This window comes from Podarcis raffonei, chromosome 2 (genome assembly GCF_027172205.1).
Source record: "Podarcis raffonei isolate rPodRaf1 chromosome 2, rPodRaf1.pri, whole genome shotgun sequence".
Taxonomy (NCBI): domain Eukaryota; kingdom Metazoa; phylum Chordata; class Lepidosauria; order Squamata; family Lacertidae; genus Podarcis; species Podarcis raffonei.
In genome coordinates this window covers 106,573,174-106,600,536 of record NC_070603.1, presented here as the reverse complement: position 1 = coordinate 106,600,536, position 27,363 = coordinate 106,573,174, and the positions used below count along the sequence as shown (strand labels likewise).

Below are 27,363 nucleotides of genomic sequence, written 5' to 3'. Positions count from 1 at the left end.
CACCCCAATGCCATATAAAGGGAGCAAGAAGAAGGTGAAACTTAGGCAGAGCGGGCAGGACCATTCCAACCGCTCTTGGCAGGCAACAGAGGAAGAAAAGGCAGTGCTGGCCTCGCCTGATCTGTATGCCCTCCGAAGCCTGGCTAGATATTATGCAGTTGGCAGGGTTGAGAGTTCTCGACATGGGTTCAGCCAGGTGATCTCTGCTCTGCCCCCCTCCCTTTCCCTCTCCCCGTGGATCTGAGAAGTCTGCCCTTCTCCTGCTTGTTTCTCTTTCCCACAGGGGATGGGGAAAGAGACCCTGATGTTTTACTTCTTCCCCACTCGCTTTCTTAGGTCTGCGCCTTTTCCCAGGATGTTGAGCCAAGACACAGGTTCGGAGAGAATGGAAGATGACTCTCCATACCCAGGGGCTTTCCCCACCGCTGGTTCTAGCTGCTATTCCCATTAGTGATTTTCTTGTTCAGGCCCAGCCAAGGCCACTCCAGCCCCTCCCTTCTGACCGGCCTTGCTCTGCCCTGCAGGGAACGTACTGCCCTAGGGCCTCTTCTAATCAGCCCTTGCATCTAGAACCCAGGGGACCCCTTTACTCGATTCCCACACCAAGGCCAACCCCTCGGTAGGTACTTTAGACAATCAGAGAAAGGGGAAGCAGGGGCAGAAGACATCACACCACCAGAGGAAGAGGCTGAGCAGGACAGGGAGCAGAGGAAAGGCGTCAGGGCTGCCTCTCAGGCTCACAAACACCCATAATCCTCCACAGCACAGGGACCTTCACTATTTGTCACAGGCCAACAGTGAACAGTCCAGCTGAGACCCTACGGGAGACAAGCAGCTCCCTCTACTGCTCAATGCCACGCACTTCAGGCACCTATTTACACAAACCGGTATTCCAGTTTCTGAGCTTCACTGGCCACTTTAACTTGGGTCTGTCCCAGATTAGGGCACCGGAGTGTTGTGGCAAATTGTTCCCAGCTGAACGCCACTCAGGCGCTTGGGGAATTCTGGCCGCCGCCTACGAGGTTTCGCTGTCTCTGCAGCCTCCGAAGGTTCGCATGCGGCGTGGCGAAAGGGGGGCAGAAAATACGAAACAGAATCCAAAGCCATCCGCCTCCACAAGTTCATACGCTGCTGGCAGAGTCCTGGAAGCGTCTGTGCGATGCTCAGACCCAACTCATAGGCTCTGTCCCGTTCCCCATCTCCAATGCCGCAAGCCGGCCCTGCCGATGTCCGAGGAGGAACTGCCAACTTTAGCAGCAATCAAGGCTCCCCCTGCCCCAGCTCACCATGCAACGAGTGCTCCTAGCCACACACAGGAAGGAGGGGTGGCAAGCAGGCCAAATCCAGCCTGCCCAGGTCCCTGGCTGCAACAGGATGCTGGTAAGCTGAATGGAGGGAGCTGCTGCAGTCCATATTTGCAGCTGTCGCCTCCCTTAAAGCTGGGGCCTACACCACGGTTCAAACTGGAGGCGCTTGGGCTAAGGGGTTCCCAGTTAACACGACCCCGGGATGCGAGGGCTTAGCCATCAAGCAGTTTCAAGATGCTCTCGCGCTCCTTGAGGCTCTTCCAGGCCTGGTCTTTCTCCTTCTTCGTCGGGGTGCGCTTCTTCTGGCGGGCAGCCATGATCTTGCGGAAGGCGTCCATCACCTCGTTGTCAGCCATGCGCACCCGGTGGCGCAGCTCCTGTCTGTGCAGCTCCTCCTTGGCCAGCCTGCAAAGGGTTGCAAGGGGTTAGGGGGTTTGCGGGATCCGCGGGTTGCTTTTCAGCAACGGGAAGCAACCCCCAGAGCAGATTTGCAACAGGAATATAACACAGTAATTAAAGAAAAAAACTTATTTATATTTGACACACAGCAGTATTTAAATAATCCGGTCACTGGTGCCATTCACATGCCCAGGAAAACAAAACCATATTCGCCTGGGGCTGAAACGAGGGCAAATTTAATAAATAAGAAGAAGAAGAGATTGGATTTGATATCCCGCTTTATCACTACCTGAAGGAGTCTCAAAGCGCCTAACATTCTCCTTTCCCTTCCTCCCCCACAACAAACACTCTGTGAGGTGAGTGGGGCTGAGAGACTTCAGAGAAGTGTGACTAGCCCAAGGTCACCCAGCAGCTGCATGTGGAGGGGCAGAGACACAAACCCAGTTCACCAGATTATGAGTCTACCGCTCCTCGCTCCTAACCACTACACCACACTGGCTCAACCACCAGGCAGGCCTTCCTGAGATCATCCCACAGATAGGAGGCTAAGGCAGGAAAGGCCTCTTTCTGACACCCTCCAGGTCTCCCTGGAAGGTAGCATGCAGAGAACGGTCTCTGATTATGATCTGAGGGTCCGGACAAGCTCCTATGGGGAAAGGTGGTCCTTAACGCAAAGCGGTCCCAAACTGGATAAAACACGGGGAGGTTTCAACCACACCATGGAAACCCTAAGCCACGGCAGTCTGCACTTCCATCTCTATCCAGCTCTGGTCCGGAACGCCAACCCCCCAGGAGGAGGAGGGCGATAAAAATGAAACGAAAAACATCTGCATGGCCAAGAAGGCAAAGGGATGAGGCTATTAGATTCTCCACCCACATCTGTGTTTTTTTTCCAAACGGTAAATTATTCTAACCGGTTTCAACCTTGCATTTTTACAACGTTGCCACCCACCCTGGGAGCCAGGGGTGAAGGATGGGCAAGAAATCATTATCCTCCTCTTCCCACCTGAGCAGCTCAACTTTCTTGGCTCGGTTGTGCGCGCTCAGGGCTTTGAGTTCAGCCTGCCTCTTCCGCAGCTCGGCCAGCACCTCGTCCTCCGAGTCCTCAGCAGGCCGGTCCTCCGACTCCAGCAGGCCTTGAGCAATCAGCTCTTCTTTGATGCGGCCTTCCAGAGACTTGGTGTGGGGCACGCTGCAAGAGGACACAAGAAGTGGTGCCACGGTGAGGGAAACCTCAGCACCCACAAGAGGTCTGGTGGCGGGGAGCAGAGCATAAGGTCTAGACCAGTGTTTCCCAACATCTGGTCTCCAGCTGTTTTCAGACTACAATTCCCATCATCCATGGCCACTGGTCTTGCTACCTGGGGATGATGGGAGTTGTAGTCCAAAAACAGCTGGAGACCCAAGGTTGGGAAACACTGGTCTAGACCTAGGTAAGGAGCCTTCCAGTAAACTGGAACACCTGGCAAGCTTTGGCTGAGTCATTTGTTCTCAGCCTCGGTTTCCCAAGAGCCATTTCCGCCTTCCGTATAGTCAGAACTGATTGCCATCTTTGGCAATTTAGCGGTATGCAAAATTAGCATCGTTTTGTAGTTTATGTTTTCACCGGGTTCCACTCATGCAGCAGATTTCCTCTTCGTCTCCTCTCCCAAAATCTGCTCCAGAGGGGCTCCAACCCCCAGTTTTTGGGAGTGTGCAGTATGTGTGTGTGCGTGCGCAGGGGAGTGAAGGGGGAAGAGACAGTGTTGGATAAAGCCCATTGTGTTTCAAGGTTTGCATTGATATTATCATTTGTAAGCCGTCTCAAGGTCACCTGTGACAGAAAAGAGTATACAAAAGCTGTAAAGAAAGGTGACGCCAGTGGCTAGTCCTGGGCTGCTTTTTGGGGGGGGAATGGCACCGACAGTTTCCCCAGTTACCCCAACACCTGGCAGTGCCACCTCTCCCACGAAGCTGCCACCAACATAGCTACTTTTGAGCTGAAACGTTAATCTTTTTCTCTGTTTTTAAGTCCTGTTTTTTTACAAGCCTCTGAAGGCAAATAACTTGGACTGCTTGTGAGTTTTCACAGCTGCCCTTTTATGCAGCTAGGATTTAGAACCCATTTTTAGAGTTTGGTTGCTGTGATGGTATACAGTCATGATTTACAGTCAAACCTCGGTTGTCAAACGTAATCCATTCCAGAAGACCATTTAACTTCCGAAGCGCTTAACAACAGAGGATCAAAGGGTGGTCAGCAAAGTCAATGGAGATAAAAGGAAAAAACTCCCCGGAAGCTGTTTCCGAAAATTGTTTGAAACCCGGAGCGATTACTTCCGAGTTTTCGGCACTTGGGAGCCGAAACGTACAATAATGGAGAAATTCAGGAGCCGAGGTTTGACTATATTAGGAACTCCCCCAGCCTCCACCCCAAAAAGTGCCAATGAGGGAAAAGAAAGGGCAGATTTCTAGAAGGCTGATTTAAAAGGAACAAGAATCTACTGCAATGCGCTCTATGTGGAGCTACCTTTGAAGGTGACTCAGAAACTGCAATTAATCCAGAATACGGCAGCTAGACTGGTGACTGGGAGTGGCCGCCAAGACCATGTAACACTGGTCCTGAGAGACCTGCATTGGCTCCCAGTACGTTTCCAAGCACAATTCAAAGTTGCTGACCTTTAAGGCCCTAAATGGCCTCAGTCCTGTATACAGTGGTGCCTCGCAAGACAAAAAGAATCCGTTCCGCGATTCTCTTCGTCTAGCAGTTTTTTCGTCTGGCGAAGCAAGCCCATTGACAGCTTAGCGGATTAGCGCTACAGCGGTCTAGCGGCTTTCAGCGATCAGCTGTTAAGCGGGTTATCAGTGGAACAGCTGATAGGCGGCTTAGCTGCTTAGGAAAAGGGGGGGGGAGCGAAAAAAACCCGCGGGGACGCGCAAGATTTTTTCGTCTTGCGAAGCAACCCCATAGGGAAGTTCGTTTTGCGAAGCGCCTCCAAAACGGAAAACCCTTTCGTCTAGCGGGTTTTCCGTCTTGCGAGGCGTTCGTCTTGCGGGGCACCACTGTACCTGAAGAAGCGTCTCCACCCCCATTGTTCAGCCCGGACACTGAGGTCCAGCTCCGAGGGTCTTCTAGCGGTTCCCTCCCTGTGAGAAGTACAGGGAACCAGGCAGAGGGCCTTCTCGGTAGTGGTACCTGCCCTGTGGAATGCCCTCCCACCAGATGTCAAGGAAATAAGCAACTACAGTGGTACCTCAGGTTACAGACGCTTCAGGTTACAGACTCCGCTAACCCAGAAATAGTACCACGGGTTAAGAACTTTGCTTCAGGATGAGAACAGAAATCGGGCTCTTGCGGCGCAGCGGCAGCAGGAGGCCCCATTAGCTAAAGTGGTGCTTCAGATTAAGAACAGTTTCAGGTTAAGAATGGACTTCCGGAACGAATTAAGTTCTTAACCCAAGGTACCACTTTATCTGACTTTTAAAATACATCTGAAGGCAGCCCTGTTTAGGGAAGTTTTTAATGTTTAATGCTGTATTGTGTTTTTAACATTTGGTTGGGACCCACCCAGAGTGGCTGGGGAAACCCAGCCAGATAGGCGGGATATAAATAATAAATTTTTATTACTTATTATTTATTACTTATAATTATTACTATCCTACGAAGCGCTCACCTGAAGGGCTTGTTTTGGCTGCGGGGGGAAGTGCTGGCCCCATCAGCTGCAGAGTCCTTGCCTGCTATCTCAGGAATAGGCGAGTCTTCGATGGGGGAGATTATGTTCTCCTACACAGAGAGAGGGAAGATGGGAGAGGTGAGGCTTACAGGGTCTTGGCCTTCTGATGCCACCACCTCCTCTCCCCGAGAAATCAGGGCCTGCTGAAGCCAAAGGAGTCTGGATTTTGTCCACTTACTTCTACTAATGCCTGCAGAAGCCGCTGGGTCAGAGGTCCAAAGGGGCAGCCGTCCTCAGGCTGTTCATGCTGGGACTCCGACTTCTTCAGCAAAGCGTCAACATCTGGAAAGGGTGGGAACAAAGGAGCAGTTGATGTTACGAAAAAGGAGCAATGCAGAAGCGAGCTCCAGGTGGCTGGAATGGTAAACAGGAAGCTGATGTTATGGGACTGTACCGTGGGAACCAGGGACGGTCTATTCAGTGTACTGAGCACCGGATGTTAGCTCAGAGTGGCACATGACCCTGTACTGGAAGTACATGGGTGGAGTTTTTCTCTCTCTGCAGTTGGGATGAGAGAGTACAGACATGATTTCTCTGTACTGCTGGAAAGACAGGAATAAAGACATGTAGATACATTTCTGTCTGTCTCTTTCCCCTCCCTGGGGGGAGGAGTGGTGTGTTCTTCTTCACGTTGGGAAGAATCGCCGAGTAAGACCTCGCCTTGATCTTGCCGGGAGTTGCAGACAGGAGGTCAACAAGGATTCAAGCCGGGCACCTGGAGGGTGGCCAAATTCCTCTGAACTTTGCTGGCTCTGCTGGCTTGAATCAACAGTTGAGTAGTGGGATGGGCCGGCTGGCTTGGCACCTTAGGCAAAAGCGGGAACCCCTAGGCAGACGCCCAACCGCGTAGGAATGTTCTGTGGTGGAAAGAGTTTGGGCTTTCCCATAATAACCACAAGGCCGTAAGGGAAAGCAAAACCTTGGGTGTACCACAAGTCAATGAGAAGAACCTTATATCAACCTAGATGAGCAGTCCATCAAGCCGAGGGCCATCAAACCTTAAAGGCCCTGCCAGCCTAGGGGTATAATAGCTCAGTTGGCTAGAGCGTGGCGCTGTTAATGCCAAGGTTGCAGGTTCAATCCCCGTACAGGACAGCTGCCTATTCCTGCATTGCAGGGGATTGGACTAGATCAGGGTTTCCCAAACTTGGGTTTCCAGCAGTTTTCGAACTACAGTTCCCATCATCCCTAGCTAGCAGGACCAGCGGTCAGGGATGATGGGAACTGCAGTCCAAAAGCAGCTGGTGGCCCAAGTTTGGGAAACTCTGGTCCCTTCAAACTCTATAGTTTTATGATTCTATCTGAAGACTTCTGCCCAAGAATCCTTAGTTAACCGGGAGTCACACCTGCAGGCTGATCTGCATAAAGGAAGGGTGGGGAAGATTTCAAGTGCTACATACAATGGTGGATCAATGGCCACATGGAGGGGTCAGGGCTGGCAATAGGTGTAGTCAGGGCCTGGGTCCTCCCCTTCTCTCTCTCTCTCTTGCCCTCTCTCACTCACTCCTTGCCTCCCTGCCCACCAATATCCTGCCAACTTTCCCCTCCATCTATGACAGCAATCAATTGCACATTGCTTGCCTCTCCAACTGATTAGTGCTGGGAACAGTTGAGTGGTGCTACCGTGCCAACTGCAGCAGGAAGCGGGAGGCAAACGACGGGATCTGAGTGATCCTGCCATGTGCCTCCCACCCATCTGGCTGTCCGGGAACAGCGAAGAAGCACCCCCTATGGGAGCCCTTCTCAGCTATTCCTAGGGCTAAACAGCTCAGGTGTGGCAGGGAAAGAGACCTGCAGGGCAACACAAAGTTTGACTCAGGGCTGCATGAAGCCCGTGGCATGTCGATACATAAAAGTGTGCGCCGTATTGGTGACATATAAAGTGTGGCCCGTATTAGTGAGCTGCAAACTCCCCCAGAAAAGATGGCACAAGATTCCGCAGAAGGCTCTCGGGTACCTTTAGTGTCCAGCTCGGTCAGGGGCCCCAAAATGCCTTTCTTCTTGTCAGCAGTAACGGCGGCTCGAGCCCCGTCCTTCTGCTCCTCCAGCATGTCTTCTTGGGCCCAGCGCTGGGAGTAATGCTTCCCCAGAGGTGGGATCTATAGGGGCAGGAAAACCGTGCATTCACATTGTGCAATAACTCTGCCTCCGCTCATCAATGTCCAGATGTTTTGCTCCCTCCCTCCCCGGATGTAGCTCCACACAAATCCCACTGCCCTACCCTCTACCGTTTCCTCTTCCTGCCTGCTGGTAAAGGTAAAGGGACCCCTGACTGTTAGGACCAGTCACGGATGACTCTGGGGTTGCGGCGCTCATCTCGCCTTAGTGGCCGAGGGAGCCAGCGTACAGCTTCCGGGTCATGTGGCCAGCATGACTAAGCCGCTTCTGGCGAACCAGAGCAGCGCACGGAAACGCTGTTTACCTTCCCGCCGCAGTGGTACCTATTTATCTACTTGCACTTGACGTGCTTTCAAACTGCTAGGTGGGCAGGAGCTGCGACCGAGCAACGGGAGCTCACCCTGTCGCGGGGATTCGAACCGCCGACCTTCTGATCGGCAAGCCCCAGGCTCTGTGGTTTAGACCACAGCGCCACCCACATCCCCGGATGTAGCTCCATACAAATCCCATTGCCCTACCCTCTGCCGTTTCCTCCTCCCGCTAGTCCTTGCCTCCATTTCACCACGTGCACTACCTTATTCCCTCCCCCAACAAACCTGCTCCATGCTGAACTCCATTGCGCCCCTCAATGTATCAGGCACCCTCCCTTTTGTTGCTTTTAGTGATATCCCCATCACCTTTCGCTAGGCAACTGAAACAGGCATTGTAGCTAAATGCAGCGGTCAAGAGGCAAAGAAGGGAAGAGGAGCACACAAATTGTCTGCTTGCCACCTAGGACAGTTATCCAACACGCCCAATGGCAGGTGCAGCCCGCTGAGCAGGCAAAACCATGGAGGAGAACCACGTTAAGCAAGGGCAGAAGTAACACTGCCCATGCTCAGATGAAATACTGGTGCAAGATGGATGCAGAGGAGAGCTCTTTCATCTTGCCAACGCCAGGTGTTACTGAGGGTATGTGTGAAGTTTTATCTCCATTTAGTAAGAGCTGCATGACAGTGGGACCGTCTCCCTCCGGAAGTTGTGGGATCTCCTTCAGTGGAGGTTTTTAAGCAGAGGTTGGATGGACGTCTGTCTTGGATGCTTTAGCTGAGATTCCTGCACTGCAGGGGGTTGGACTGGGATGACCCTTGAGGTCCCTTCCACCTCTACAATTCTGCGATTCTGTGATTCTCTGATGTTCATTATACACCTTTAGGCACCAGGCAAAAACGTGCCTTTTTAACCAGGTCTTTGGTTGATCCGATTTACCTCCTATGCCCTTTTAAAATGTGTGATGGGATGATGAGCTGCTTGTGCGTGAAATTTCTAGTCCCTCAGAGTTTGGCTAAGTCCACAAACCTCTGTCTGTAACGGAGCTCCTTAAGCATGGCTCCGTCAGTCGCTGGTAGAATCCGACAGTGGGCGTTTACGGAATTTCTTCCAGCATAAAAACTCCTTAACGGAAACGCGCCTTCTGTACTCTCAGCGCGACAGTTTCCGGCGAGGAGTGGGTGTCCCTATAGGAGGTCCTGAAACCTCCCCACTGTTTTCACTGGAAGTGTCTCTGAGCCATCCCTCCGACTCACTTTCCCTTGGAGCTCCTTCTCTCCCCCTGCTGGTTCCCTCCTCAGCTGATAAGTCTCTCCCAACCTCTGTGAGCCCTTTCACCTCCTGTTCTTCCGATGGCAGTTCCCTGACAAAATGTTTTGGGGGTTTTTTTGGGTGGGGGAAGCTATTAGGTTGTTGTTTTTATTTTTATTAGGTATTTTGTGGTTTTATATCTTGATTTTATTCTGTGAACCGCCTTTAGACCCTTAGGGTATATAGGGCAGTATACAAAATTAAAAAATAAATAACAATAATGTGTCAGCTGTTGTTTAAGCTGGCTTTGGTATTTTATATAACCCCAGATGTTGCATCTTTTATTCTTCCAATCTTATGGCAGAAGGCCATGTTGAATTCTTGGGTACAAAGGACAGATAAAAGCCTTTCAAGGTAAATATATATAAACGACAAGAGAGGTGTTTCATGAAGCAGGGGAATGTCCAAGGTCAAGAGAGGGAATGTGAACAAGACGCTGGTCGTGTTATCTGGGAAGCATCAACATGTGACCTTGCCGCTAAAGATAACGGAGGTGGCTCGTGTGAGGAGGCTCCCTTCACTTTGGCACCCGCTGTCTCACATATCTGGCTGGTGTTAAGGCTATAAAAGTTCCATATCCAGCAATAGCCAAGTCTCAAAGATAAGAAGAGAGTTACAGCAACTTCTCTCAATGAGAAGTTGGACTCTGCAGAACAGGCGAAGCTGACAGGAAAAGTCCGAAAACAGCACGATCAAGTATTCCAAAAGGACTGGAGTAAATTTATACGGTATCTGAAAGACTATTGTAAGCAATTAACATCTCTAGCAGGGTGGTCTGACGACTTGAAATGAGAAACTTTCCACCTCTTTATATTTATTTATATTTTGAACCATTATGTAATGAGTGCAATTAGAACCGGATAACGTACAAAATGCAATGATATAAAGGTTAATTTTGAAAGCCATGTGGCAGGAGGGAAGGAAGTCGATAGGCTCTAAAGAGCCTGGGCGGTAAAGTAGATAATATGAATGTGAATGTATATGATTAAATGGAAAATAAATTTTAAAATTATTTTTTAAAATAAATAAATAAAAAGGGCTACTTGGTGGACGTCAGGAAACTTGGCTGCGAAGGGGCAGGTAGGCAGGCTGAATGAAGTGTCTCAATTAAGCTGATTTTTACCTTGTAGTGTTCTGCTTCGTCTTCAGGCGGCTTGAGGAGCTCTTCTAAGGTACGCACCTCCTCACTGGTGAGGTCAGCACAGTACGGCTCCACCGAGGCCCAGAACCTGCAAACAAGAGAGCAGGACACTAACACTGAGAAACATACACACCTGTAGCTCAGGTACTCTGGCCAACAAGAGGAAAAGACAACCTAAATCCCTCAGTGGAGTACACTAAATTACAGTAGTACCTTGGTTTGCAACCGTTTTGGATTACAGCCATGTCAAATTTGGAAGTGTGTGTCCCTTTTTTGGGATTACAACCCATTTTTTTTAACCCCCCCCTTTTTGGGGAGGTCCCATTGGCAAAAGCGCGCCTTGGGTTACAACCAGTTTTGGTTTACAACCGGACCTCCGGAACGGATTATTGTTGTAAACCAAGGTACCACTGTAATATAAAACTGATTATCCAGCAATATTCCAACCATATCTTGTGGGGTTTTGTACAGAGATATGTAACGCAACTCATTTCCTTTGATCTGCATACAGCAGGCAAAACAATGGGTTACATCTTCAAATCGACCGCTTTCAAAAATACATTTTCATTGCTGCAGAGGTGTATCTGTTTCAAGGAGGTGCCTTCGCTGTATTCTTTTGGGCTAAAAACAGTCTTGTTTAAACAAGCCTACTCAGATGCTTATAAAGCTCATACAAATTTTAATTGGTTGCAGTATCTTTTTGTAAGTTTTAAAGTATTATTGTAAACTTTTCTTGATTTTCTTGTTTCCTTTTTGTAAACCGCTTTGAGTGTTTTGGGTTTCTTTGCAGTCCAGCAAAGATAGATAGATAGATAGATAGATAGATAGATAGATAGATAGATTCTCCCTTCAAGATATGCAGATTATATGTAACAAAGTATTTTTCATTATTACTGCTGCAGTGGAAATCCCTCTCCCACATACCTATTAGGTGCATCATTTTTGGGGATACGGGGCACATCAATTGGGTCATCTGGGAATTCGTACTCCTGGATTTTGGGCTGCAAGTTCTTGGATTTGGGCCGACCAGGACCCTGTCCTGTGCTGTGACCTCCTTTCCCTTCCAGCTTCTGTTTCTTGGGTTTGCCATGTTTGACAGGAGTGCCCAACTCATGCTCTTTTTTTTCCAGCTTCAGAAACCTCCTGTCTCCTTTCTTGTCTTGCCAATCTGTCAGGATCTGAAAAAAACCAAAACAGCTGCTTTGTTAGTCCCTGTTAGAGAAAAAGGTGATATAGTCATTCATTCATTCATTCATAGGCTGCTAAGTCACTGCCCCAAAACTGCTCCCATCTCCTTGGTCCCAGTGACTCCTGCACTGCATTCTTCTTTTCATAGCACACCTGAGCTGGGGAGGGGGGAATTCAGGTGTTGGAAGAGGTTTCGACAGAAAAAGGTAGCTTCATCACTGGCAATGCCACATGCTAGACAACATTTAGAGGTACAAGCACTTTCTTCTTGAAATGCACTGTGCTAGAGCAAGATATAAATATATATAAATCCACATTTTTAGAATCAGGGAGTGTAGCAGGCATGTGAAAAAGGCCTTCTAGATGCTGTCCAGGTTCTTTGCACCACCTCCCACTTCTGCACATCTAGGAGTTGAATTGAGCAAACTAACTGTGCAAATGGAAGAACTTCTGGTTGCACAACAGAACCTGCCCTCCTTCAGCAGGCTTTCCTGGGCAGATTTTGGGGGGTTGCAGTGTACATCTGGGAATAATGCATGGGGCGAATTCTATTGCAGGAGCAGAAGTCAATCCACTTTCTTGGATACAGCCCTAGGACTCTTGCAAGGCCTTCCCAATTTAGCTCCATCAATTGCTACATTGCAACTGGTGGAAAGGGTGGAAGACCCCACAAACAGAACCCGAGTACAAAATGTCCTCGACACTGTCAGGGGCTCGGCCTACACTCGAGTAGGACCCTGGCAGAGACACATGCCCGACTGGCATGTTCTCTCCCTCCTGGTCAATCGTTCGGGAGCTTCAAAAGCTTTCTTCTGCCCGAACATCATAGCAACCGATGCCAACCGACACCGGCGCACTTAGGGATCCGCAGACAGCAAAGAGAAAAAAAGAACAAAGGACAATAGTCCCACTTCATGGAACACAGTAACACAAACATCCTGTCTCTGTCACATCTCAGTCTGTGGAGTCAAAGCATATAACGTCATGTGATAGACAACAATCCCATGACTGCAATCATGGAGCAGGAATTCTAACAGACACTTGTGATTCGCAGCAAGTGTTATTCAGAAGCATACAGCCTCTGACGGAAGAGGGAGAACATTTGCTTAATCCCCCTTTGAAATCATCTAAGTCAGTAGCTGTCATTACATCTTGTGGGAGCAAATTCTATAGCTTAACTATGTGCTATGTGAAGAACCACTTCCTTTTGTCTCTCCTGAAACATTCAACTTCATTAGATGTCTCAGACTTTTAGTATCAGGAGCGAGAGAGAAATTTCTCTATTTACTTTCTCCACACCATGTATAATTTTCTATACCTCTCTCATGTCCCTCTTAACAAAAAATAAATAAATCCCCAAACATTGTCACCTTTCTTCATAGTGGAGTTGCTCCAACACCCCTTGATAAATTAGGCTGCCCTTTTCTGAATGAGATAAAGGAGGGGTTCCCAACCTGTGGTCCACAGACCACCAGTGGAACGCAATCATCATTCAGGTGGTCTGCAACGCATATGTGGATTTGTGGCTGAAGACAGGAGATGCCACAACCACTGTGTTAAATATTCGTATTGATTTTTAATTCTATTTTAACTGCTTATACTGTTTTATGATGGGACGCGGGTGGCGCTGTAGGTTAAACCACAGAGCCTCGGACTTGCTGATCAGAAGGTCGGCAGTTCGAATCCTCGCGATGGGATGAGCTCCTGTTGCTCGGTCCCTGCTCCTGCCAACCTAGCAGTTCGAAGACACGTCAAAGTGCAAGTACATAAATAGGTACCACTCCGGCAGGAAGGTAAACGGCGTTTCCGTGCGCTGCTCTGGTTTGTCAGAAGCGGCTTAGTCATGCTGGCCACATGACCTGGAAGCTGAACGCCGGCTCCCTCGGCCAATAAAGCGAGATGAGCACCACAACCCCAGAGTCGGCCACGACTGGACCTAATGGTCAGGGGTCCCTTTACCTTTTACTGTTTTATGATTTTCATTCTATAAAAAACTGCATTCCAGATGAATAAAACAATGCAATTAAAAGATGCAATTAAATCCAATTAAAAACCATTCAGCATCTAGCACAGCTTATTAGAATTGCTACAGCAGGCAGCCCCTCAGCAATTTTCAAATGATCCACAAGGGGAAGAAGTTTGGGAACCACTCCCTTCTATGGAGCAGGTTGATTTCCATCTGACCTGGGTCTCAGTCTCCAGCACCCGAAGCCGGCGGCTGGCAGAAGACAGCAGCGTTTCGAGCTCCAGCTGCAGGGTGTCGAGTTCTTCAATGCCGATGCCATCATCTTCCGAACGGGCCAGCACAGCTGTGTAGCGAGGGCACACCTTCAGGTGGTCCACTGACTTGAAATCGTGGAACTGAAGGGGACAGTCCTTTAGCTCAGACATGGTGCGGCCAGCTGGGTCTGCAAGAAGAGAAAGTGACATGAAGGAACGGAACAGCAACAAACGCAGGTGCCAAGAGGGAGGATCAAAACAAGCAGGGAGTAAAAGCAAAACAAAATACAGTGGTACCTCGGGTTAAGTACTTAATTCGCTCCGGAGGTCCGTTCTTAACCTGAAACTGTTCTTAACCTGAAGCACCACTTTAGCTAATGGGGCCTCCTGCTGCTGCTGTGCCGCCAGAGCACAATTTCTGTTCTCATCCTGAAGCAAAGTTCTTAACCCGAGGTACTATTTCTGGGTTAGTGGAGTCTGTAACCTGAAGCGTATGTAACCCGTGGTACTACTGTACAAAAACCGATAACGGTTAACTGGCCAAGTGACACAGGTTAGCACAGAGAACTCTTACCCTACGGATAACCGGAGACAGGGAGGCGGCTCACAACCAGGAAACCTGCATCGATGGAGACATGGTGACAGGTATCATCAGCAGGGCAGGCAAGGAGCCACAGTGAGGGGCAAGTGTTGAAGGGATGGGAGCAAGCAGGTTGCAGGTGGAGGAAAAAGAGGAGAAGGAAAAAAGAACGAGAAGGCAAGGCTAGTCTACAGAACATCAGCAGGTGGGAAAGGGACCGCAGAATGGGCAGCGGGAGGGGAGACCCTCTGCAGGGTTAAGGCACAAACGTGCAAGGGAAGAAAAGCACAAAGCAATGAGGGTTTGGAAGGTGGGATGAGCAGCATTGGAAAAACGGACCCAATGTGCAGGATGAAGAAACAGGTGATGAATGAGCGTGGGGGGGGGGGAGAGGCCAGGAGGGGGCGCTGGAGGAAGGAGGGGGGAGATTGCTGGGGTAGCTTCCGGTTTCAGGGGCTCCTTCCGGGTTACACTCAACCAAGGCCCGCGCATGCGCACAGGGAAGGGGAGAAGCAGCGCCGCGGGCGGGGCGCCTTCGCGACTGCAAGGCGGGGGAAGGCGAAGGCTATACTGTATAGATAGAGACCAAGCTCTCCCCCGCCGGACTGCTTCCTCCTCCTCAGCTCCGCTCACTTCCTTCCTGGCCCCTCCTGCGGCGCCTCCCCGTTGGCTGGACGCTCCCTCGGCCGCCCCGCCCCTATTGGCCGAGAGTCAAGTTCTACGGGGCTTTTTTTCTTTTCTTCCTTCCCCTCAGCCTCCTGCTATTGGCCCGTGTCCCCTCCGGCCACGCCCACAGCTCTCTTGTTCCCAAATATGGAGACAGGGAGGCTTCGGTCGTACCAACTGAGGAACAGGGGTGGGTCAGGAGGGACAGAGCGAGGAAAGCAAACGACAAAAGACAAAAAGGGCTGGTTGCGTTCTTTTCCGACACTGTATTAAAAAACACCGACCTCACCTAATTCCAGAAACCGGGCGGGGGCGAGAGGAGCCGGTATTGAGAGCGCGCATCCACCTATCCACCCCCCTCCGCGAAAGATTTTGGAGCGTTCCAGAAACGAGGATCTCTCTCTCTCTCTCTCTCCCCCCACCCCACCGCGCGCGCCGCCTCCGCGTCTTGGCGGGGGCCACTTCCGCTTCCGTTCCTGGGACCAAGACCCTCGGCTGTTGCCGCTGCCGCTGCCGCCTTTGCTGCCATGGTGAGGGAGTTGAGGGGGTGGGCGAGGGGGTGAGACGGTGGGTCTGGCTGACAGGGCCTGGCTGGGGCAGCGCGAGGCCCGCCGAAAGGGGAAGGGGAGGAGGGTTGTCCGTTGGTGGTAACCGGTCAGGGCAGGAGGGGAGGCGCTGCCGGGCCCGGGGAGGGAGTTAAGGGGGCTCCGAAGGGAAGCTTGGCGCTGAGGGGAGACGCCTCGCCCAGGCCCGGCTGACAGGCCTCTTGCTGCCCAGAGGAGGAGGAGGGTGCGCGGTGACGTCACGGGCGGCGGTTTTAAAGGTGCGACGTTTATTTTGACGGGGGGGAACCTGTCGAATCTCCTTCCTTGCAGACTGCCACCCTTCGCCCTTATCTCAATGCTGTGCGCGCTACCCTGCAGGCCGCCCTGTGCCTGGAGAACTTCTCGTCCCAGGTGGTGGAGCGGCACAACAAGCCGGAGGTGGAAGTCAGGTGGGTGTCGGTGGTGGTGGGTATTGGGGGCGGGGATGGGGCTGCATAATAAATATTGCTCATAATAATAATAATGTGCTTTTTTTGAAGGGAGGGGGAATGGTCTCCTTCGGCTTGTCGGCACTCCCTGCTTTTTCTTTTCCGATGGCTATGAATTGGTGTCGATTGATGAATGGGTGTTGTTGTTTTTTTAAACCTATAAATACCGGGGATTAAAGCAATGTGCGCGAAGCGAAAGGGTGGCTGATGGAAACGGGCCTTCAAGGGCTCATTGCGGGAAGCAGAGGCAGCAGATGCAGGCAAAAGGCTGGGGGATAAAAGCCGCATACGGAAGTGCGGAAACCGAGGAGGTGGAGTCGAGGGAGAATGAATGGAAGGGCCTGAAGGTTGCCATGGGGACTGAAAAGTTTCCACATTGCAATGCACTCCAAAGTGAAATGATAGCTGTCAGGGTAGGTTGCTGGTGGAGAGACGGTGTGCATCTTAATTCTGCTACCTTTCTCTCGCCACCCATTGTTCAAGGTTTCCGATACCCTAAATACTTTTTTAAAAAAAGTGTGGTCTACATTGTGGTAATCTGTTTTGTCTGTTGTTAATTGAAATCCTAGAGTTTTGATGTGTTTTGCTGACTTGTAAGCCACCTTTGAAGGGTATAGACCCTAAAAGATGGGGGGGGGGAATCAAATAAATAAAAAAGGCTGCAAACCCATTTTTAAAAAATAACTTTTATTTGTAGAACATTTAAGGCTGCAGTCCTAACCTCATTTACTAGGGAGTAAGCACTACTGAATTAAGTAGAACTTATTTATGAGTTGTCCTCGTGTGCACTGTTAATTGGTCAGCACAAAAGCTCTTCTTGGTTTTCCAGGGGCTTGCAATTTTAGATTCATTTTTTTGCTGTTTGTATTTTCTCCCCGCTGTCATGACACTAGTGCCCTCTACCTTCTCATTTCTTGACTTCTGCTTATTATTCCCCTTCATCGTATCATATTTTTGTGACTACAATAACCTTCTTCTTAATTTCCGTGGCCCAAGTATCTCATCATCCTGCTATGGATAGTGTTGATCCGTTGGTGATTATTATTACATCTTTTGTTTTATTTTTGTCTTGTTCCTATTCTGCATATCAACTGTCATGCCACTGCTTCATTCCATTCCTCTGCTTCATCCCTTAAGTGGACCATGGTGACTGCAGTTACACAAATTCAATCTTCCATATCTACTGTTCCTCATACTTTTTGGAACTGTGGATGGCCCATTTTTAATGTTCTCTGATTTCAGCACAGGGTTTGATTCAAAGAGCTATGCATGGACTGCAGCATTCAGATATCTCTATTCCTTCTGCATCCTCTTGGGTGCTCTAACCAAAGACTTCCCTAACCTCCTGGGTCATTTCTAAATAAGTAGCCACAGGCTTGCCTTGACTTCCTTTTTGTACTGTCTTGGGTAGGGAGCAAAAGAAAGATGGCCGTATGAAGAGCAGTAGCAAGGAAAGAAACATTTTGCTATCTCCCTGTAGTTCCTCAGCTGGAAAGTCTGGTTAGCAGCTGAGGGGAAACTGCAGCTGCTTAGATACTCATGGTAAACAGAAAGTCCTTCCTGCCCTCCCACTTGAGGGTTTTCCTTGGCTAAGAGGGGGCCTCGCCCAGGAATCATTCTGGTAGAAATCAGTGGAGTAAATGCCACTCTACTGACTTGTGTTAAGTATGGGAAACAGGTGGCATGGCCACCAACAAGTGAGGCCTATGCTTGCTCTCTGCTTGTCTCCTCCTGCTGTTTATTCCCTCCCCACTGCGATAAAATCTATGTGAAAGTGTGTAAAGGGAGCCATCTAATTCTGAGCATTAAGAGTCCCTGCAGATATTTCCCTAGTCAAAATGTTACTGAATTGTGTGAGTACAGTAATCAGTTTAGAGAAATATTTGAACAAGGTCTCAGCTGTGAAACAAATGGATAATTTTACATTTGCTCAGAAGGCAAATATGACTAATGCACCATGGTTCATATGGGTGCATTAGTTGGCCTGAAATGTACAGGTGTAAAATCAACACATTTTATTGTGCCTGTCTTGCAAGCTCCTGGTCCTCATTCTTATGTCACTATCTTTAGAACAATTGTATTCTGTGTGTTGTATGTAGTTTACATCAGTACTCTGCAGGAAGGTACTGCGGTGGTGTTAGACGTCTGGCTGAACCTCACCTTGCAGAAAGGGGTTTGCATTGACTTGGTACTGATAGAGTAAGGAACCGCCACATTCCTAGACTATCTCTATGTCTTTGACTTCTAAGTTGACCTCTCTATCCTTTGAAGTCTAGACTGCTTAGGCTGCATCCTCTTCAACTTCCATCTCATACTCCTCATTCACGATGAGAGGTCATCTTGGATCTATCCTCTGAGAACAAAAGAGCAAGCATGGCTGCCTTTGTGTTCTCTAGAGTCTAGAATGATTACTTAACTTGGATTGAAGAGTTTCTCTTTCTAAGTTATATAACTCCTGTAATAAATGATTTTATTGTTTTTGCTCTACAAATCCTTATTGCATGTGTGGGATTTTAACAAGTAATATCTACTTTCTAACTAGAATCACAACTACACTCCACATACCAAATTTCAATAGGTGGGCTGTGGCAGTGAGTCTATATTGCATAAACAGGCTTGATATGTGGTGACCCCTTTCCCAACGCTCCTGTCTGCTGGACTGCCCTTTTGCACTCTGAGTTATTGGATTTCTCATCCCTTTTAGAAATACTGGGATGGCAATTGAGTTTAGGTACATGGTTCTACTCTCCCACGGCTTCTTACTGAATCCAATATCTTCTGTGTGAGCTAAAGTGCAGTTACACAAGAGGAAGTGCTTGTGGTCTGACTAATGCCAGAAAGGCATTTGCCCACAACTGCCAGACTTGGACCTTCTTCGGTCTTCTGCCAGACTAGCTGCAGGAGCAAATTCTAGAGCTGCCTGGCTCGTAGACATTGGATTGCTCACAAAATGAACAAGATGGTTTACTAGGTCAAAAGTCTCCCCCAAAGTTGGAAAGTGAATATGATGGCACTTGTAATGATGTTTTGTATAAAGAGTCTTAGGAACTCTCTCTGATTGTGCTCATTTGCATGTTCTACCTCAATTCCTCTGGTCAAGTAGTTGAATGAATCCCTTGTACAGGGTCCTCAGGACAGTGATTGTCAGTGTATAGCCCCTGCTCTGTATCTGGGATGTTCCTTGCCCAGAACAGCTATCCCATGGCTGAGTTATCATATATCAGCTGCTGGTGGGGCAGGCATCAGAGGGCAGATTGCAGCCAGCAGGCCATACGTTATCTACATCAGCCAGACAAAGGTATAAGCACTGGAAGCTGACTTAACACTGTTGTCTTGGTCCAAAGAAGAATTGTTTATATGATTTCTTACTCACCATGAAGTCCCAGGGCAGGTTACAACAGATTAAAAAGACAATGTTAAACATATTTAAAACAACTAACAATCATTACAATGGTGTGGACTCTAAAAAATGTGTCTCAGATGTCAAATGGCTTAGGGTAAAGAGGTGTGCCATCAGCATATGATGATAACAGTACAATTAGGGTGCCAGATGCACCTCTGGAGAAGGAATTCCACAACTTTTGGGCACCGCCTCCTGAATTTTAAAAAGTGGTGAAAACTTGCAGAGCTTGCATTTAGGAATACAAGTTCAATGGTTGGGCAGAGGAGAGAACATTGGATTGCGCTATGGCTGGAATCCTTCCGAAGGAGAGACAACATGTGCCTCTCCGTGGTCCCTGACATAGATTTGTCTCTGTGGGTTTGCAGAAGCAGCAAGGAATTACTGCTGCAGCCAGTGATCATCAGCAGGAATGAGAAAGAAAAGGTCCTAATTGAAGGGTCAATCAACTCTGTGCGAGTCAGCATTGCAGTGAAGCAGGTAAGCCAAGCATGGATGGGAGATGAAGGGTGGGGTGGTCATTGCAAAACGCTAATGGCTGTCACTTTTTCCTTCTGCAGGCCGATGAGATTGAGAAGATCCTGTGTCACAAATTTATGCGCTTCATGATGATGAGAGCAGAGAACTTCTTCATTTTACGTCGGAAACCAGTTGAGGTAAGGAGACTTGACCCAGGGTCAGTGGCATGCTACAAAGGGCTTCTTCTGTTGTCTCTTAGCCAAGCAACAGCATGTGACACAGGCCATTTCTTTGACAGCTGTTGTAGCATATCCCACACCTCACTGCTCTCAGTAATGTGACGCTCTCTCAGGAGATAAGATGTCTGACTGAGTGGCTTTTATTTTCAAGATGTTGCTTGACTGCCAACATCTTCCACAGTAGTATTAGCAGTGACCATGGCTAACAGTGAGCTTGCCTCTTGCAGCACTGGTATGACTCAAAAACAGGTGTGGTTTCAGCCCTGTGTTGCGCTTGGTCGCTAGAGTCCAAATGACTGAGTTGATGTGAATACCAAAGCCTTGATTTGCATTTTTTTACAGGAGATATGCATGTGTGTGCTGCTATACACTGATGGATGTTAAAATGGCTGTCTCCATAATTGGTGTTGCAGTATCTGCAGACAACAGGGGTTAGGTCCATTACTCCAGTGTGGTCTGTGTATTCTCCTGATTCTTCTCAGCTGTTGAATGTATTATCATAGAATCTCAGAATTGTAGAGTAGGAAGGGACCCCGAGGGCCATCCAGTCCAACCCTCTGCAATGCAAGAATCTCAACTAAAACATCCATGACAGGTGACCATCCAACTTCTGCTTAAAATCATCTAATGAAGGAGAGTCCACCACCTTCCAAGAGTGTCCATTCCACTGTTGAATAGCTCTTAACTTCAGAAAGTTCTTCCTAATGTTTAGTTGGATTCTCCTTTCTTGTAATTTGAATCCATTGGTTTGAGTCCTACCCTCCAGAGCTGGAGAGAACACAGGCGACAGCCCTTTAGATATTAGAAGATGGCTATCATATCTCCCCTCAGTCTCCTCTTGTTCATGCTAAACATATGCAGCTCCTTCAACTGTTCCTCATAAGGCTTGGCTTTATTGACTGGGTGGTTAGTATAGCTAGTTCTCACTGTTACATGTAGCCAAGCCCACTACATATATCTGCAAACTGTTTATGGAAGGGAGAAAAAAGCAGGATAATTTCTTTCTCCCCATGCTGAGTTGGTGTCAGAGTGAGTAGGAGGTGTGATTGTTGAAACTTTGCTTAATAGATGCTAATCACATGCTGCTTTCCTTTTATCCCAGGGCTATGACATTAGCTTCCTGATTACAAACTTCCATACAGAGCAGATGTACAAGCACAAGCTGGTGGACTTTGTCATTCATTTCATGGAGGAAATTGACAAGGAAATCAGCGAGATGAAGCTGTCCGTCAATGCCAGAGCTCGCATTGTGGCAGAGGAGTTCCTGAAGAATGTAAGGGTCTGTTAGGCAGAAGTGAAACAAAAATGGTATGCCAAAATTCACCAGTGGTTTGTGGGAGCTTGGTAAGTCATGTGACTGCCAGCGCCATCTGTAGAAGAGCAATGCCTTCTAAACAAAAAACAAAATTGCGTACATTTTTTCATGTAGCAAGCCACCTTGAGCATGGTTTTAACTAAGGAAAGCCGGCATATGAATAAAATGTTGTATACATGTAAAATTGTTTAGAAATGAAAATGGAGAACTTTATCACAAGTGTTTATGAAATGTTTTTTAGAAACAGCGGGAAGCCTATGTGATACAAAATTGTCTGTGGGCATATATCAGGGTTCAGATATCTTCTTGACTATACAGTGGTGCCTCGCAGGACGAAATTAATCCGTTCCGCGAGTCTCTTTGTCTTGCGGTTTCTTCGTCTTGCGAAGCACGGCTATTAGCGGCTTAGCGGCTATTAACGGCTTAGCGGCTTTAAGAAAAAGGAAACAAACTCGCAAGAACTCGCAAGACGTTTCGTCTTGCGAAGCAAGCCCATAGGGAAATTCGTCTTGTGGAATGACTCAAAAAACGGAAAACTCTTTCGTCTAGCGAGTTTTTCGTCTTGCGAGGCATTCGTCTTGCGGGGCACCACTGTATACAGTTCATCACATAGCCTTGAGTAGTAGAAATTGCTCCTTACATTTGTTTGTTACTCGGGAGCACAAAGCCCTCGGTATGGACTGTTCCAATGGGAATCAAATAGGAGCTTGTTTGGATTCCAAGTTCCAAGAGAAGTGATCTGAATTACCTGTTACATGCTGCTAATAGCAATGAAAATGCAAACAAGCCCTTGGAGGTGATAGCAAAAAGGTTGGTAGCAACCTCTTCCAGATGTCTTCCCTTGTAAAGTTCTCGCTAGAGAAGTGAACCGTTCCAGGGTGTTGCAGTTTTTGTGTCATTTTGGTTCATTTAATATTTGTGACACTTCTGTATCTACAAAGTTGATTTCAATATGCCGCAAGACAAGGCTTAAGGTTTAGTATTACAAAGGTTTAGTGTACAAAGCCCGTAACACTGCCTTCCCTAACCTATGGCCCTCCAGATGGTGTTGGACTACAACTCCCTTCATCCTTAAACATTGATCATGCCGTCTGGGCTGATGGGAGTTGGAGTCCTAAACATCTGGAGAGCACCAGGTTGGGAAAGGCTGCCTTAATGTCTTAGGAAACCTGAGAACGAAAGTGCCTTATCTCCTATATAACAGTGGCCACCTCAGTCTTCGGAGAAGGTGCTTCTTACAGGGCCACATGCCCCTGAGGTGACCTGGGGCCACTGGTTATTAATACATTTTGTTTCTTTTTTGTACGTTGCTTTGAGATTCTTTTTGAATATAAAGAGATTTAAGAAATTTTCTAAATACAGTAAGTTTTCTCAGTATTTCACAAGCTTAAAATTTGAATGTTGTCAAAATTCTAAAATATCTGTACAATATGACATGGAAACCAGCTCAAATGCACTAAAGGGCCCAGGGACAAAAATCTTCACTTAGCCCTGAAAACACCATAATTTAGGCACAAGGCGAGCCTTTTGGGGATAGGTATTCCACAGTAAGGGCACCAACACTGAAAAGGCCCTTTTCTAGCCCGTGTATGCGAGTGTTAATAGTGTGTGCCTCTGAGAAGCTGTATTAATCAATTTGAGTAATGCAACTTTGAATTAATTGACTTCTCTTTCTCTCTTTCCCCCCACAGTTCTAGACTAAGGGCTGGAATCCACAGCTTGGCTTTCTCATTCTCTCTGCACAGCCACCTTGCTGCGGCTTCAGAGAGGGCCACAGTTTGGGAGCAAGATGAGAAGCAGCCAGACCTGCGGGGGCTGTCCCAGCTAAATGTACACCATGCTCGCCAGCGTGCCCAGGGGAGGGGAGGGTGCTTTTTTAAATAATTTTGGAACAAAACTGTGCTTGTTTAAGACTGTGTCAACTTGATATCCTTTTCTTTTTTTTTAATGACTGATACTTGCTGTTATTTGTCTACTTGAGTCTCTTAGTGGCCGAGGCCTTGTGGGGGAGGGGGAAGGATCGACTGTTCCAGCAGCCCTCAGAAAGAGTTGTTGCGGGAGTTCATCTCAGTGCTGTGCATGCAAAAAATCACCTCTGACAGATAACACACAAAAACTGCCTTTCTCTATAAGGTTTGGCCCCAGTAAATGAGGCCTGAAGCATCTCTTTGGACAAACTGGCACAAGGTGTGACTACCTTGGTCCGCCTCCCAAGCGGAATCATGAGTTTGCAGGCAAGCCAGGTGCTGAAGATGGCAGTCCTCCCCTGTGCCAAGTCATTCCCCTTCTCTAGAGAGATCGCCCTCTCTGTAGCCCACTTTCCCTTACTCCCACAGCAATCAGAGCATTCTGAGCACAGCACTGCCTCCTGTTCATTCCCTTTCTATTCCCTTCCACATCTGTGCCAGAGGGAGCTGTGATGGGAGGGGCCAGGCCATGCGTCAGCAAAACGCGACGGAGCTGGAATCTGTAACTCTTGGTTCTTTTTGCTATGGCACTTGCTGTAACTTTCTTACTCTGGGACCTTCCCTATTAAAGCCTTTTTTCCCCTTCTTGCCTCCTGAAGTTAAGCGGTGGTTGCATGGTTTCTCTGTGGTGTGCTGAGTCTGGTTCTGCTGCCTGGGAAGCGCATGGCATTTCTTGTCGTGTCCCAGCAACTAGGATTGACCAATGTTCTGTGTTTGCCCTAAAGCAGGCGTAGGCAAACTCGGCCCTCCAGATGTTTTGGGACTACAACTCCCATGATCCCTACCCAACAGGACCAGTGGTCAGGGATGATGGGAATTGTAGTCCCAAAACATCTGGAGGGCCGAGTTTGCCTGTGCCTGCCCTAAAGGATGTTTTCAGAGTAGGTGCTGTTTCCGCACCTTAGTAGACTGTAGGCTGCATTCTCCCAAGCCAAGGCAAAACAATTTACCACGCTCCCTACAAAGAACATGTTCTATTATGTTATGAGGGTATCTCCTTGCTTTGTAAAGAACAGCTAATACTCCCTGAAGTGAAGATAATATTCTTGCTGGGTAGATTTGCTCCACCTTTTCTAAAGCTCACATTGTACCTATTTTGAAAGGTTTTGGTACAAGAGGCATTTATTTATTAGGTGTGTATATTGTAGGATGTGCACCCATGGTAGAGGTGGCTAACATATGGCCCTCCATACATTCTGCTTACATTGAGCCAGACCTTTGGTCCATCTACCACACTGCTGTCTATCTACACTGACTGGCACCTGCTCTCCAAGGTTGGGGGCACAAGTCTCTCCCAGCCTTCCCTGGAGATGCCAGGGTTTGAAGCTGGGACCCTCTGTACACAAAGTGTGTGCTCCATTACTGGGCTATGGCCCTTCCCCAGAGGTCCAGTCATTCCTAACATTGGTGCTGATGGGAGTTGGTTAGCTGTTCCTTTCCTAAGCCACTGAGGCAGTGTAGTGGGTATTGAAGGTTTTATAAAAGGAAGTGACAGTTTGCTTAAATATGACATTAAATCCTACACTCAACGCTGCCTATTCCTCTACTGAAAGTTAGCAAAATATTCTCTGCCTCAAAGCAAAACATTAATGTCGCTTCATTAATTGGCAAAAGGAGAAGAATGTATATAAATAACTAAATTTCACAGTTTCTCCTGTCTTTCCCCCTGCACCACCGCAATGTCTCCGCTTTCTTTTTTTAGAAGTTGTAAAGGTCTGTTTTAAGCATTTCCCTTTTTCTTAAGGAGAACAACCATTGCTGGTTCCTCAAGCTCAGCTTCTGCCATTGTGGGCAAGAGCATTGTAGCCTATAAATGGATTTGTGGGCTGCTTCCTGAAGTGTGATTTGACGTTCTTGTGCAGCATAGCAAATCCTCATACTCTATATGCAGTCACGCACACGCATTTGTCTACACCAAGACTCGGGGGGGGGGGAGAGTTGAAATGGTCCTGAAGCCGAGCAGCAAGAGAAGTAAAGCATCTGCTGACAGTGGCGAAGACTTTTGCAAGGCAAAAGGCGATCCAGCAGCTTGGCTATTGCACAGCAAGCACAAACTGCAGAACCATATGAATGTGGGGAAGCAATGAATGACGCTAGATTTCAGAAGACTGCGTGGTTCTGAGGACAAAATGTATTTGCGGTGGGGGCTGTTGGTTGCTACCTACTGGACTTGAAACCTAGATAAACCTGACTTGCTAAATCCAGTTTCTCATGTCAAAGAGACCTAAAGAGGCAGGTTTGTTGTCCCTTCTGAACATTGTAGCCAATGAACACGAAGCCCCTTACCTCATGCACCTGCCAAACTCAAGTGTTGCACATCTGTTCCTGTGTTGATGATAGTAGCACTCCACTGCTGAAGAATTCCTAGTTTAGCTAGCTTGTCTTTCAGAGAGTGGTGGAAGGTTTTTCTTTCCTGCAGTTGATCCCCCTGGGAGGGACAAAAAACAATTCAGATAACATACACACCTCCGTACAGTCTGTTTTAGAGAAAGGCAACGAAAGGGAAACATTACCCCCATCCGCTGTCTCACCATCCTCAGCCAGGAGTGGTCGGTGTGCGATCCTTAAGAAGCCAAGCCAATGGGAGGAAGGAACAGAATCCTGGAATACGATGGTAGTTCCACTGCCCTTTGATGTCATAGGTGAGCCATCCTGAGCATTCTCTGCAGGTCTCCAGCAGGTGATATAATACAATGCCATTGGCCCTCTCTTGCAAGGTAGGCCTCAAGCCTAGGGAGGTTGTTTGCTTCTGAGCCACAAACCCTCCCACTGTGCCCAGTCTGGGCTTCGTATACCTGCAGCCGGAAGTAGGCTTTTGCCCCCACGTGAATTTGACAGGGTCAAGTGGACACCAAGCACGGGGGGCCAGCCACAAATGTGCATGAGTCACCAGAGGTAGCAGGGAGACAGTATGAGCCGCAACTAAGGTAAATTAGGAATAGTATGTCCCTTTTGGATAGAGCCCGTGTAGATGTGTGTGCCTCAGGCCAGCTAAGGATACTTGCACCTACAACAGCCTGATTTGAGCTGTTCGTTGCTCAACAAGTTGGTCCTTGAACCCTGCTGCCTAAGCCTTACTCCTCCGCCTCTGGAGTCTTATCCTTGATGTAATTTCCCCCATTTGCAGTTTGACTACACAAACCTCTCTTGCGTCTCCTGCCTGGCTGGTTCCTGCTGTTGCCCACGTCGCCTTGGATCTTGGATGACTACATCCCTCTATCCTATCAGCCAGAAGTGGTCACTTTAAAAGAGACCCTGCTGCCACAATTCCTTTAATTCAGGGCAAGAGAAATTGGGGCCATCCAGATGTTGCCGAAATACAACTCCCATCAGAGCTAGCCAGCACGGACTGCTACATCCATCCTCCTGCCTGATGGCCAACAGGCGTGAGGCACGTTTGACCAGATGTGGCTGAACCTACAACATCCACCTTCCCTGGCCACTGGCCATGCTTGCTAGGGCTGATGGGAGTTGTAGTTTGGCAATGTTTGGGAGGCCAAAAGTTCCCCACACCTGATTTTGAGGGGCACAGGAGAGCCGCCCAATATCCTTAAGGCACGGGCAGCCGAACTGGTTCTCCCAAGATCCATGTTGGACTACAGTTCCCATCCTCCATGACCATTGGCTCTGCTGGCTGAGGCTAATGGGAGTTGTAGCTCAGGAACTGGTTAGCAATTTCTACTTTAAGCAGTGCACTGATGAGAGTGCCTTATCTAACCACAAGAAAGAGAGAGAAGGATATAGTAGGCAAGGAGGGTTTGGCAAACGACCTCTGCTGATCAGTTAACATCCCTGTTTTGATTCAGAAAGAAGTTCCTGGAGAGCAGCTTAAAATAGAGGTGCAGGGCTTTTGAGATCTCCTTTCTAATTATCCTTATCGTGGCCATTATCTAGCTAGCAAGCTTCAGTTGCTCTGGGACAGAATAAATTCTCCTCAGAATACCTTTTGCAAAATATCTTTCTGAAAGGCCCCGGGGTGGGGGAGGGGCCCGTGTTTTAAC

At 48.3% G+C, this 27,363-nt stretch overlaps 2 protein-coding genes across 5 annotated transcripts in view; one reads left to right on the top strand and one right to left on the bottom strand.

The window, feature by feature from the left end:
- Nucleotides 1-1,182: 1,182 nt before the first annotated feature.
- On the bottom strand, nucleotides 1,183-25,974 carry TADA3 (transcriptional adaptor 3). Of its 4 annotated transcripts, XM_053378494.1 has the most exons (10): nucleotides 25,876-25,974; nucleotides 25,649-25,790; nucleotides 13,668-13,891; nucleotides 11,220-11,473; nucleotides 10,278-10,383; nucleotides 7,374-7,515; nucleotides 5,595-5,698; nucleotides 5,357-5,466; nucleotides 2,713-2,898; nucleotides 1,183-1,712 (listed from the first exon to the last, which is right to left on the bottom strand). In XM_053378494.1, the coding sequence occupies exons 3-10, from the start codon at nucleotides 13,872-13,874 to the stop codon at nucleotides 1,520-1,522; spliced, it is 1,302 nt and encodes a 433-aa protein (XP_053234469.1). In that variant the 5' UTR covers nucleotides 13,875-13,891; nucleotides 25,649-25,790; nucleotides 25,876-25,974; the 3' UTR covers nucleotides 1,183-1,519. The 4 variants fall into 4 exon arrangements, with proteins under 4 accessions (XP_053234469.1, XP_053234466.1, XP_053234470.1 ...); XM_053378491.1 differs by lacking the exons at nucleotides 25,649-25,790; nucleotides 25,876-25,974 and adding an exon at nucleotides 15,239-15,329; XM_053378495.1 differs by lacking the exons at nucleotides 25,649-25,790; nucleotides 25,876-25,974 and adding an exon at nucleotides 14,755-14,925 and having other exon boundaries at nucleotides 13,668-13,885.
- LOC128408720 (tubulin tyrosine ligase 3-like) overlaps nucleotides 15,377-27,363 on the top strand; it is a 38,857-nt gene continuing 26,870 nt past the window's right edge. Inside the window, exons 1-5 of the mRNA XM_053378744.1 lie at nucleotides 15,377-15,479; nucleotides 15,825-15,943; nucleotides 19,751-19,862; nucleotides 19,943-20,038; nucleotides 21,183-21,353. Of these exons, the coding sequence (XP_053234719.1) occupies nucleotides 15,477-15,479; nucleotides 15,825-15,943; nucleotides 19,751-19,862; nucleotides 19,943-20,038; nucleotides 21,183-21,353 (501 nt within the window). The 5' untranslated portion in view covers nucleotides 15,377-15,476. The remainder of the gene's footprint in view (nucleotides 15,480-15,824; nucleotides 15,944-19,750; nucleotides 19,863-19,942; nucleotides 20,039-21,182; nucleotides 21,354-27,363) is intronic.